The sequence below is a fragment of the Convolutriloba macropyga genome, chromosome 4 (genome assembly GCF_964194025.1).
Source record: "Convolutriloba macropyga chromosome 4, txConMacr16.3, whole genome shotgun sequence".
Classification (NCBI taxonomy): Eukaryota; Metazoa; Xenacoelomorpha; order Acoela; family Convolutidae; genus Convolutriloba; species Convolutriloba macropyga.
The window spans coordinates 48,678,090-48,691,027 of NC_134471.1; the positions used below are offsets into that span (position 1 = coordinate 48,678,090).

Below are 12,938 nucleotides of genomic sequence, written 5' to 3' on the forward strand. Positions count from 1 at the left end.
GCAATTTTTCATGCAAATCATTCAGAACTTATTTCTAAAATGAGTACATTATTTTCTACACTTTTCCTCCCACCTTTTCGCCCTCAAAATTTCAAATTTCCACTCTTATCACTGCCGTGCCCCCCTTCAGCGTCCTAGTTCTTAAAAGTAGGCCTCTATCCAATCCCGCACTCAAAATGGGAGGAATCTATTAATATATTGAAAAAAGAAGAAAAAGGTGTGGTTGTGTGTTCTCAGTGTACTGTTATGGGTCTCATCTGATGTACCACTTTGTGTTGTTGTCATCCTGTTTCACTCTGATGGAGATCACAGTGGACAGACTCCTGGCTGTATGCAGTGTCCTATTCCACAGAATACATGCCACCAAAAAGAGGTACCCTTCAACACTACTATTATAGCGTGTCCCATAAAGTTGAAATAAAGTAACGTTTCAAAAGCCACAGGCTACCGTTCAAAGTTCAAAGTTCAATTTTAAAACGTAGGAAATATTGATGAATGAAAGCTTAATCAAAAAAACGTTGACATTCAAATGACCACATTGATGCTCAATTGCACGTTTTTGGCGTTTTTCGAAGGTTCGCTTATTTCAACTTTATGGGACAGACCATATCATCACCACTAGTTTATATTACAGACCGCTGCTATTTACGAATCTAAAGATATCGAAATTTATTTAACCAAAATGGCTTCTATTTAGCTCTAATTTACCGCTTTGAAACACCTTCTCGTCCATGTATTAAGATTTAAAAATTGATATTGCTTGCTCGCCGCTTATTGGTAACAGTTGTTCATAGCCACAGACAATGATTAACTACTATTACCTCAACCAGCAAACATCTGTTTATGGTTTATGAAGTATCCTCGAGTAACGAGAGAATTTAAAATCTCGCAACAACCTTACATGGTATATAAAAATTATATATCAAATACTAACCATCCGTAGACGCTAGTAATTTGTCAGAAACCACGTCCTTTTTCTAAAAACGAGATTTTTGATCAGTGTCAGCGAGATTTTGCGAGATTTTTGATCAGTGTCATTCAAAATTCTATTTCACAAGGTTCTAACAAGGTCCCCGTTATCTTGATCAGAAGGTTTGAGTGATATCTAGAGTTTCAGTTGTAACACTTTGTCCTTACCAGAATTCTTTTCCCTCTGCTATCTCATTGGAGGTATCAATTAGATCAAACGCAAATTTTTAAATTAGTATGAAATCGTACACTAACAAAGTTGAGGTCATTTTACCGTAAGTAAAAGTAAACTCATGTTCAGGTAACTTTCAGGTAAACTTTACAAAAACTTAGAATAAGTTAAGGTATAAAACTACTTTAACGTCAACTTTTTTAGTGTGCAACAAATGAAAACGAATCTTTGTTGACGAATTGCACTTCTGATCTGAAGCAATATAAAAAAACTTGGAAATTATGGTCAATAGTTTAATTGTTTTGTCAGGTGTTTGATGGTGATTGGAGCGACTCAACTACTCTCTATCTTGATCATGTCACCTGCTTCAGTCACCATTTGTTCCCATGGTAAGACGATTATCTATTTCTTTTGATCATGATGTCTCGCTAGAATAATTGGGTTTATTCATAAATTGTTAACATATCTTGTGTGTCAGGTCTCATAAAGTAGAGTAATGAAATATCGAACCCAACAGATTCATGTCGTAAGGCTTTATAAAATGTGTTTTGATTTCTTTTTCAAAAGATAAGTATAATCTTATCGAAGAAAAATTAAGATTCTACCGGCAGAAAATTTTGGTTTAAATAATTGTTCTACGCGCTTTTCGCACTTTTGATAACGCAGCAGGGACGTTGTTTAAAAAGAACGCGTACTATACGACAACTTATTAGTTTTTCATCGTTAAAAAGTATGACAAATTAGGTCAAATTGTTTTAATTGCAGTTTTAGGGGTCGCACAAAATCACAACGTTTGGCAAATTGGGGATTCGTTACACATAACTCAATCAATTTTAACTAAATAGCTTTGAAATAAAAAGGTATGTATTGATGTTTCGTGTTTCCTGAAGATATGCCTGACTGTACATCATTAAGAGAAAACTTCTTCGTTTCTTTTATTTTTTTATTTTTTTTTCAACTACTTTTTTCATTTTTTCTGTTACTGCAAAGGCGAGATGAGCAGCCTCGTCAACAGCTTTTTTGATAGTTGATCATGAACGAAGCGAAAGGTTATTACAGACTAGCTTTCATGTTTCTAAAATTTGTGTCTCTCAGTGGCCTCTTCGATGAATCTACACACCATTATAGTGCTCTTCTATTACTCATTGCTCCGACTCACTTTAGTATATTCAAACGGTTTTTTTTTTGTACAATCATTTTTCGCCGGTCGATATTTGACCGATATTTTTTTTACCAATATTTGACTGCTTTTCGTTGTTTCTCTTTGCATGTTTTGTTTTTTATGGAATTTTTGTCAATGTTGATTAAAAAATATGTTAAAATTGGTAACGATTGTGTTGTTGCTCTAGAAACAAAAGAGAGCTGTTCAACTGTTTGATCGAATTTACCGGCTGTAATTTTCGCTATAATTTTCAAATTTCAGCCTTTTTGCATCAAAATTTCACGAAATAGACTCCACTTTATTTGAATTTACCCTATTAAACCACGTTAAATTTGCTGACATAATCTTTGCTAAAAACAACGTTCGCCAAGTTAAGCTAGTTTTAATTGTGGATCCTTTGAGTATTCTTAATTAAAACGTTTGCCAGCTTTTCGCCAATTCAACTCAATAATTGTGCAGAAGGTGTCATTTATATTTGGTATATAGACATTGATCAGATGATCATACCCATAATATTTGCAACAAAAAAGTGTTGCCTTTAGACGATCGGCAATGACAAAGCTAGTTTTGGTCTAATCGTTGCTTCTTAGAATCCAACAAAATTCAAATTCATAACGTACTAATGACAGGTTCAATTGGCTTCCTAGAGAACCTCAGGGAAAACTTTTTCGTTTTTAATTTGAAAGCGTGTGGTCGTTTTGAATTAAAAAAAAAAACATTTTTAAATTAAACAATGGGTTATTGTTTGCGACATTCTTCTCTTTTTTTGGTCAACTTCTAGATTAAAGTCAACAAAAATAGGTCGCACCGGTTTTCTAATTGATCAAACCTTAAAACTTGTTGCGGTTTTAAGGCTTAGGTAATGGGTTTTTCCCTTTGATACTACGAGTTTTCGTAAGAAAAAAATTGATTTTGAACTTTTTCTCATCATTCTGGTTCTTTTTAAGCTCTTGTCACATTATTGACAGATCAGATGTCACATAATTGGCCTTTCAAAGGAAGGCACTTTTAAACACATCGGTTTTTCAGTAAAAAAATAAGGGTTTTGAACTGCTTAGATACCGTCCTCTAGCAGAGCTAATTGGATTTTTTTGTTTTTAATGGGTTTTTTCTATATTTGTCATTCTTTTTGTTTTGTCGTATAATAACTTCCTATAATCCTAACAACTTTTTATGGATGCAGAAAACAACCTATTTATCTCTTTTAGTTGATAGTCAAAGTTTTTTTAACTCTGAAATCAATTGTTTTAAGAAATACTCAGAAAAAAAATTAATATGTGCCCGTTTCCGCACTTTTTGACCTTTTGCTGCCTAATGTCATCAATTACAGGTAGCATATTCAATTAGTGTTATTCACAAAAAGAGCAATTGAACATAACCAATATTTTTAGTGCACTGCTCATTGCTGGAACGGCTTATATATCAGTTACTTTCAAAAATTTTAGTTCACTTTTTGACTTTGTCGTTGTTTTTGTAGCCATTTGACAAACTATGGACAGAAGCAGGTCTTAGCGTCTTCCTTTGGATAAGCAAAGGGATCTACGTACTGACTTTGATCGATATTCAAGGTATTTTGACCTACAAATCAAGTGTTTTAATAAAAAATGTCTTTTTTAACCTTAATATTCCCTGTTCCTTTCTTTGCCTGCTACTAAACCACATTTAAAACAGGTTGCATGTCGATGTTATTATCGTTTTCATATAGAAGTACCACTGAACATGTGGAACACTATGGTGCATCGGTTATTGTTTTAACGTCCTCCATTCCGGCTTTTCGCAAAAGATTAAATTGTTTTTTTTTATTTTGTCATTGTTTGTCGTTCTTTTTATAATCGAATGAGAAAAACTGCATATTTGCATTTGTTAGGGGCTTGCCATAGACAAAAAAGAAAACTATTTAATGATTTCAATTGATAGCTAAAGATTTTCACGACCGTGGAACCAAATGTTTTAAAAGTAACATAAAGATTTATCCGTTCGCTTTTCGCTGTTTTTGTCTACTTGTTACCTAATTGCATTAACTACAAGTCTCAAAGCAATTTATTGGTGTCGAATAAACCACAAATGAACATAGCTGGGGTTTTTAGTGCAAAGTTTTCTGTTTTTACGCCTTCGATACCGGTTAAAATTAGTTTTTCACAATTCAAAGAATTTGAATTGTATTGGGGCGCTGTCTTTTTTTTAAGATCTGTTCTCACATTTTCCTTCTTTTTGAGGTGAAATTGTAGTGGTAGTTTTGGTCAAGCCAAATAAAGAAGTGGAGCGAAAAAGCGAGTGGATTTGCGGCGTGAATTTTTTTCGCTCTAATTTTCCAATTTTTAAACTTCAACTCATTGCATGCTTCTGCTATCGTACAAGCTTTACCTACTGGTGAAATCAAAGTGTGTAGTGATCCAAAAACTGGATTCGCAGATATGGTATACACTAGATCTAACTCTAACACAGGCTATTATATCTGTACTTTTGATATTAAACATAACGATGACTTGAAAAAAAAAAGACAAAGAGGTATCCAAAGTTTACAGATTATCAAAAAGAAAATAATAAGGATATAAACCAAAAGAAAACTGATGTTAAAGTTGACACATAAGGAAGACTATGTAATAGATGGGGAGGTGTTAGATTGGTATTTGGATAATGGATTAAAGTTAGAGGACATTACAATTCAGCAAAATTATAGTATAGTAAGAGAGAATGGTCAAAACCATATATTGAGTTTAATATTCAGAAAAGAAAAGAAGCTAAAGCTAAGGGAGATAAATTTGGCGATGTGTTCTTTAAATTAATGAATATTGCCTTCTATGGAAAAACAATATAAAATGTGTACAATAGACAAGATGTAGAGTTAGTTAATGATAAAGATAGATATAATAATTTAGTAAAAAAATATTAGTTTTAAATATGCTGTAGAGTTTGATGATGATCTGGTGAAGGTACATAAAACAAGAGATAATGTTAAGTTAGATAAGTTTAATTATATTGGTTTTGTTATATTAGAGAAAGCAAAACTGTTTATGTATAAAGCTATATATGAATACTTTGAGAAAGAGTTAGATTGCAGTTATCATTATACAGATACTGATAGTGTATTTAAATACAATAATGTTCCTTAAGATATTGACATAGAAACTGAAATGAATAAGATAAGTGGTATTTTACATAACTCAGAATTGGGTAAAGTGAAAGATGAAATACCTAATGATAATATTATGGAAGCCTGTTTCCTTAAAGCTAAAGCATATTGCTTTAATACAGTTAAAAAAGAAGAGAAAAAGTTAAAAAGTATAACCAAGGCTACTATTAAAAACCAAATTGCAATTGAAGATTATACTAATGCTATATATGAAGGTAAAACTAAATATAAGACTAATTATACTAATGATAGTAAGAAGCATCATTTAGAAGCAAAGAGAACAATACAAGATTGCTTTTGATCCATTTGATGATAAAGGTAATAGATATAGTAATGGTGAATTTAGGTTTTATGGGTCTTAGACCATCAGGTAACCTTCTTCGCAGATGTTTCACCATTATTAAATTAGTAGTAGAATTATAATTATAATATTGGTATGAAAACATATATAAAATTATTTTATTATTGTTTTTTGTTTAATTATAAAAGAGTTATCTGGTATTTTTTCGTTCAAGTTTATTTTCACAAGTTAGTTTTACGTGCTTGTTACACGGTCACATCTGCGAAGCAGTTTCGCTGATTAGTTACACTAGTATCTGTTGACGTCCTCCAGACTCAGTGGGGATAGAACCCAAACTATCCGTCTGATAATGGATAATTACCAGATTACCTCGACACTAGTGTTTTGCACTAAGTGAGACAGTAAATGATAGATTTTGAAGAAATATAGAGGGAAATATAAAGTGAAATATAAATGGAAATAGAGTAATGTGTATATAGCTGCCGAGGTGGCTCTAAGATACGGAGGCAGCCATATACACATTACTACACATATTGAACTTTATGAGACAGAATATATCACAACCACTAGTTTATATTACAGACCGTTGATATGTACAACTTTAAAGATATCTAATTTTATTTATTCAAAATGGCTTCTATTTACGTCTAATTTATCGCTTTGTAACACCTTCTCGTCCATGTATAAAGATATAAAAACTGATATTGCTTACTCGCCGCTTATTGGTAACAGTTGTACATAGCTAGAGACAATGATTAACTACCATTGCCTCAACCAGCAAACATCTGTTTATGGTTTATGAAGTATCCTCGAGTAACGAGAGAATTTAAAATCTCGCAACAACCTTACATGGTATATAAAAATTATATATCAAATACTAACCATCCGTAGACGCTAGTAATTTGTCAGAAACCACGTCCTTTTTCTAAAAACAGTGGTTGTATTACAAGATCTTGCAAGACTCATACCACGTTTAGAGGTTTTGCGAGATTTTTGATCAGTGTCATTCAAAATTCTATTTCACAAGGTTCTAACAAGGTCCCCGTTATCTTGATCAGAAGGTTTGAGTGATATCTAGAGTTTCAGTTGTAACACTTTGTCCTTACCAGAATTCTTTTCCCTCTGCTATCTCATTGGAGGTATCAATTAGATCAAACGCAAATTTTTAAATTAGTATGAAATCGTACACTAACAAAGTTGAGGTCATTTTACCGTAAGTAAAAGTAAACTCATGTTCAGGTAACTTTCAGGTAAACTTTACAAAAACTTGGAATAAGTTAATGTATAAAACTACTTTAACGTCAACTTTTTTAGTGTGCAACAAATGGAAACGAATCTTTGTTGACGAATTGCACTTCTGATCTGAAGCAATATAAAAAAAACTTGGAAATTATGGTCAATAGTTTAATTGTTTTGGCAGGTGTTTGATGGTGATTGGAGCGACTCAACTACTCTCTATCTTGATCATGTCACCTGCTTCAGTCACCATTTTTTCCCATGGTAAGACGATTATCTATTTCTTTTGATCATGATGTCTCGCTAGAATAATTGTGTTTATTCATAAATTGTTAACATATCTTGTGTGTCAGGTCTCATAAAGTAGAGTAATGAAATATCGAACCCAACAGAGTCATGTCGTAAGGCTTTATAAAATGTGTTTTGATTTCTTTTTCAAAAGATAAGTATAATCTTATCGAAGAATAATTAAGATTCTACCGGCAAAAAATTTTGGTTTAAATAATTGTTCTACGCGCTTTTAGCACTTTTGATAAAGCAGCAGGGACGTTGTTTAAAAAGAACGCGTACTATACGACAACTTATTAGTTTTTCATCGTTAAAAAGTATGACAAATTAGGTCAAATTGTTTTAATTGCAGTTTTAGGGGTCGCACAAAATCACAACGTTTGGCAAATTGGGGATTCGTTACACATAAATCAATCAATTTTAACTAAATAGCCTTGAAATAAAAAGGTATGTATTGATGTTTCGTGTTTCCTGAAGATATGCCTGACTGTACATCATTAAGAGAAAACTTCTTCGTTTCTTTTATTTTTTTTTTCAACTACTTTTTTCATTTTTTCTGTTACTGCAAAGGCGAGATGAGCAGCCTCGTCAACAGCTTTTTTGATAGTTGATCATGAACGAAGCGAAAGGTTATTACAGACTAGCTTTCATGTTTCTAAATTTTGTGTCTCTCAGTGGCCTCTTCGATGAATCTACACACCAATATAGTGCTCTTCTATTACTCATTGCTCCGACTCACTTTAGTATATTCAAACGGTTTTTTTTGTACAATCATTTTTCGCCGATCGATATTTGACCGATATTTTTTTTACCAATATTTGACTGCTTTTCGTTGTTTCTCTTTGCATGTTTTGTTTTTTATAGAATTTTTGTCAATGTTGATTAAAAAATATGTTAAAATTGGTAACGACTGTGTTGTTGCTCTAGAAACAAAAGAGAGCTGTTCAACTGTTTGATCGAATTTTCCGGCTGTAATTTTCGCTATAATTTTCAAATTTCAGCCTTTTTGCATCAAAATTTCACGAAATAGATTCCACTTTATTTGAATTTACCCTATATAAACCTGTTTACCTATTTGAGTTGATAGTCGAAGATTTTCTTAACTCAATTGTTTTAAGAAATATTTATTCAGACGTAATTTTAATATTCACCCTTTTCCGAACTTTTTGACCACTTACTGCCCAATGTCATCAATTACAGGTAACATAGTCAATTAGTGTTATTCACAAAAAGTGCAATTGATCATAACCGGTGCTTTAGTGCACTGCTCATTGCTCGAACATCTTATATATCAGTTTTTTTCAAAAATTTTAGTCCGCTTTTTGATTTTGTCGTTTTTTTTGTAGCCGTTTGACAAACTCTGGACAAAAGCAGGTCTTAGAGTCTTCTGTTGGATAAGCAAAAGGATCTACGTACTGATTTTGATCGATAGTTGAGGTATTTTGATCTAAGATCAAGTGTTTTAAGAAGGAGATAAATTTTTTAACTTTAATATTCGCTGTTCTTTTCTTTGCCTGCTTGTGAACCACTCTCAATTAAAACAGGTTGCATATCGATGTTATTATCGTTTTCTAAGAAAAGCACCACTGGAGATATGGAGCACTATGGTGCATCGGTTGTTGTTTTAACGTCCTCCATTCCGGTTTTTGCAAAAGATTAAATTGTTTTTTCTATTTTGTCATTGTTTGTCGTTCTTCTTGTAATCGAATGAAGAAAACTGCATATTTGCATTTGTTAAGGGCTTGCCATAGACAAAAAACAAAATTATTTAATGATATCAATTGATAGCTAAAGGTTTTCACGATTTTGGAACCAAATGTTTTAAAGGTAACATAGAGATTTATCCATTTGCTTTTTGCTGTTTTTGTCTACTTGTTACCTAATTGCATTAACTACAAGTCTCAAAGCAATTTATTGGTGTCGAATAAACCACAAATGAACATAACTGGGGTTTATAGTGCAAAGCTTATTGTTTTTACGTCTTCGACACCGGTTAAAATTAGTTTTTCACAATTCAAAGAATTTGAATCGTATTGGGGTGCTGTCTTTTTTTAAAATCTGTTCACACTTTTTCATGCTTTTTGAGGTCAAATTGGAGTGGTAGTTTTGGTCACGGCAAATAAAGAAATGGAGCGAAAAGGCAAGTGGTTTTGCGGCGTGAAATTTTTTCGCTCTAATTATAAATAGAGTGAGAAAACGGTGTTTGAACAAAAAATTCGCTTTCTCGGTATTGGTTTTTTGTTCACATGCGGCAATTTCGCCTTGATTTTTATTGTTTTTTCGATTTTTTGGATCGGATTTTTTTTCTAAATGCATTTCTCAAACCAGTCATAGTTCATTCTAGACCTAGTCTACTTTTTGAACCAAAATTAATTTTCTCGCTAATGGTTTTTCGTTCACATGCTGCGGCATTTTTACATTGATTTTCTGTTTTTTATTTTTTTGATACCACTTTTTTTAAATATAGTTTTTTCAACTCACTCATAGTCCGTGCTAATTCTAGTCAATGTTTTTGTTGAGTCAATTAAATTCCTTTGAATTGTACGTCAGGACTTGTCCTGCTATGATTTTTTAATTATTTATTTCGTTTTTGATTTTTGACTACTTATCGTTCTTTTTGTAGACGTATTTTGCAGACTTTTTCTGATAAGCAACAGAACTCAATGGCTTTTTGCTGAGAATTTAAATCTCTGTTTAATGAGTTCAGTTGCTATCTAATGCTTTGATGTCTTTGAAATTATTGTTTTCGAAAAAAATCCATTTTCCCTTTTTAATCTTTTTTTAAAAAATTTAACCTAGTCTCATTATTCAGCGGCCGCATATCCCATTGTTTGTTTTCAAAAGAAGACAAAGTTCACAATATCTTATCTTTTACTTGTTAGATAATGTCTTTAACGGCTTCGACACCGTTCTCTTGCCAAATTTAATGGAAAACTCGTTTCTCGTTAAATTTGTCGGCTATATTTTAGACGTACGACATATACTGGATACCGGCAGGTCTCAAGGTCTCTATTGCATGGTATGAATGAATTTTAAACAATTCATTCGATTTACTACCAATTTTCGTTGAAAACAAATGGATTTTTTAACTTTGTCAACTTTGTTCTTTTTTGTCTGCTTGTTACCGAGTCTCATGAAGAACTGATCCCGTGTATTTTCTAGTGATGAACAAACTATTTTGTTTAAATTAAGTTTCACTTGACACTATAATGATTTTGTAAGATGATTTAAAAAGAGACATCAAGTTTCGGATGTAAATCTTTGTTATTGTTATTTGATTTTTTATTTTGTGGTCTCCTGGTCTTAAAAAAGATAGGTCTCATCGGCCCACTAAAGTGGCGTTTTTTTACTTTGCTAAGTGATTTGAGTTGGAGCCAACTTTTTTAAATTCTTACACCATTTATTTTTGTTATATGAGAACCTCTGTAAGTTTTCTATTTCTTCCTCTTTTGGTGAACAACTAAGCCAAACTTGTAGATTGACGTGGTCGAAATCTTATGTGCGAACGCACATTACTGAGCCTCTATTGTTTTTCAACGGCTCAAATGAACCAGAAAAAAAAGAAACAAAATATTGAGAAACGTTTAAGAAGATAACAGAGGAACTTGTATGGTTTTTCTAATGTTCTATTCTTTTTTTCAACACTTTTCAAATATTTGAAGAGTGTTATCCACAATAAGTTTTATTAGCGATTGAAATAAAAGCTGGCATTCTTAAACAAAAGTGCAAAAAGTTATAACTCCTTGAAAGTATAGAATTTCTAGGATTAGATTTATGCATACATTTTTCTGGCATGAAAAATTATCAGCCATCAATTTCAAAATAAAACACCATTATTGAAAAACCTAAAAATTGTGAGCTAAAGAAGGCTATTAGAGTAGCGGAAAAATTAATAAATCAACTTAAACCCTTTGAAAAACTTCCAAACAACCTTTTAGTCCAGGACATTACTTCAGGACAAATCAAAATCCCATTTTAATGCTAAATGTAGATTGCAAAGTTCAAGAGAAATTTCTTTCGTCCATCGGATTGAACCAAAGATATTTTAAGATTTCATTTTGAAAGTGTCTAGGTTTTTCAATTTCAAAAACGTTGCAAAGGAGCAAAAGAAATATACAAACCTATTATCCAGATAAACGACCGACAAAGTGCCAAGTTGATGGAATGAAAACTTCCAGTTGATCCACGGACAAAAATTGGAATAATTACTTGGAAACACAAACATTAAATACTCCGTAGAACATATGCTACGTTTGGTGAGCTTTCTAATGGACTCTTTCACATAAAGTATATCAATCAGTCAATACTACTCGAAATTGAACAGAATACACGAGGCTCTCTTAAGTGCCACCGTAACTTGAACCTCAAAATATACAAGCCAAAGCAGGCATAACCTAATTTGAAGAACTTTTTCTCTTTCAATTCGCTTGGAAAAAAATAATGATAAGGCCTCATCGAGTAACTTTGATCTCTAGGTAAAAAATTGTTTTCTTTATTGTGTTGAAGCCTTTTTGATCGTCGACGCTGATCTCTAGTTTTTATACAGATTTTCCGTTAGGTATTATTTTTTCTTGAATGATCTGGGCAGCAAACAGTTGCCTCTAGATACAGCTGCCCCGCCCTTGACTCACATATTAGAAGTCGCCTGTCGTTGTCAACTTTAAGGTTTCTCAATCGCGATGTTGAGATATAAGTTTGCTCGTTTGGTAAAAAAGTAAAGTACAATGTTCATACCATTTAAAAAAGAAGCTGAGCCAGGTTTACTCTTGTCAATTTGACGAACTATGCGAGCTCGTGTCATTTTCTGTGCAGTTACTTTCTGAAGAGGTTTAAAAAGCATAAATATCGTTTTTTTTCTTCAGTTTCATATTTTTAGCGCTTGGCACCATTTGAACTTTTTGAACTTTTTGGCATTGCTTTTGAAATTCTGAAATTCAAAAACACAATCAAAAGTAGTCAATAATTACGCATGTTGCAATAAAATTGAAAACCAGCGCTGAATCAATATATTTCATAAAGCCCTAGGTCGCAAAAGTGTTACATTTGCTAATACTTGGAAAATTTCGGCAAATCATGGAGAACACTGATAAAACTTCGTCTCCGATTCTTATATAACGTAAGTGCTATTCAATGAAAAACCTGTATGATATCCGTGGACAGGAGTGGAGGCAAAACCATCACTTTTGTTACTTGTGTTGTTGAGCAACGTAACCAGTGCCTACGATGTTGGAGGTATAATTAGCGCAAAACTGTAGTGTTCAAAATTCATTAGTTATGACATGGAACACAGTTTTGAGTCCTAATGGTTCTCGTTTTTTCAAATCTTTGCAAAACTGTTAATTGTCTTCTTTAGCAACAATTAGGGTTTCGAGGAAAAGATTCTGTAACTAGTCGCCAAAACTAATAGATTGTTCTGAAATTAAATAACTATTGACGTTAAGAACTACTGACAACAGTAATATTTCAGACAAATGTGACAAGGGGTGTAGACAGGAGTGATAAAATGTTGTCTGTTGTCCACAATTTCTCAAAGTCATGAAAAATATTTTCAAAACATGGAGCAGATTTAAACTAAAACCGACTACAGCCATATCAGTAATTATCTACCCACGATTCTAGTCGTTATCTTATTTCAGGAACGTAAACAAGAGTGATATTCTCGATTAATTTTTTTGAG

The 12,938-nt window shown here is 32.5% G+C and overlaps 1 protein-coding gene across 3 annotated transcripts in view; it reads left to right on the forward strand.

Moving 5' to 3' along the window:
- Positions 1-12,938, forward strand: part of LOC142338470 (uncharacterized) — an 86,341-nt gene that overhangs the window by 17,530 nt on the left and 55,873 nt on the right. For all 3 annotated transcript variants that reach the window (XM_075388239.1, XM_075388238.1, XM_075388242.1), the window contains exons 3-4: positions 238-373; positions 1,451-1,530. In XM_075388239.1, coding sequence (XP_075244354.1) covers positions 238-373; positions 1,451-1,530 — 216 coding nt within the window. The remainder of the gene's footprint in view (positions 1-237; positions 374-1,450; positions 1,531-12,938) is intronic.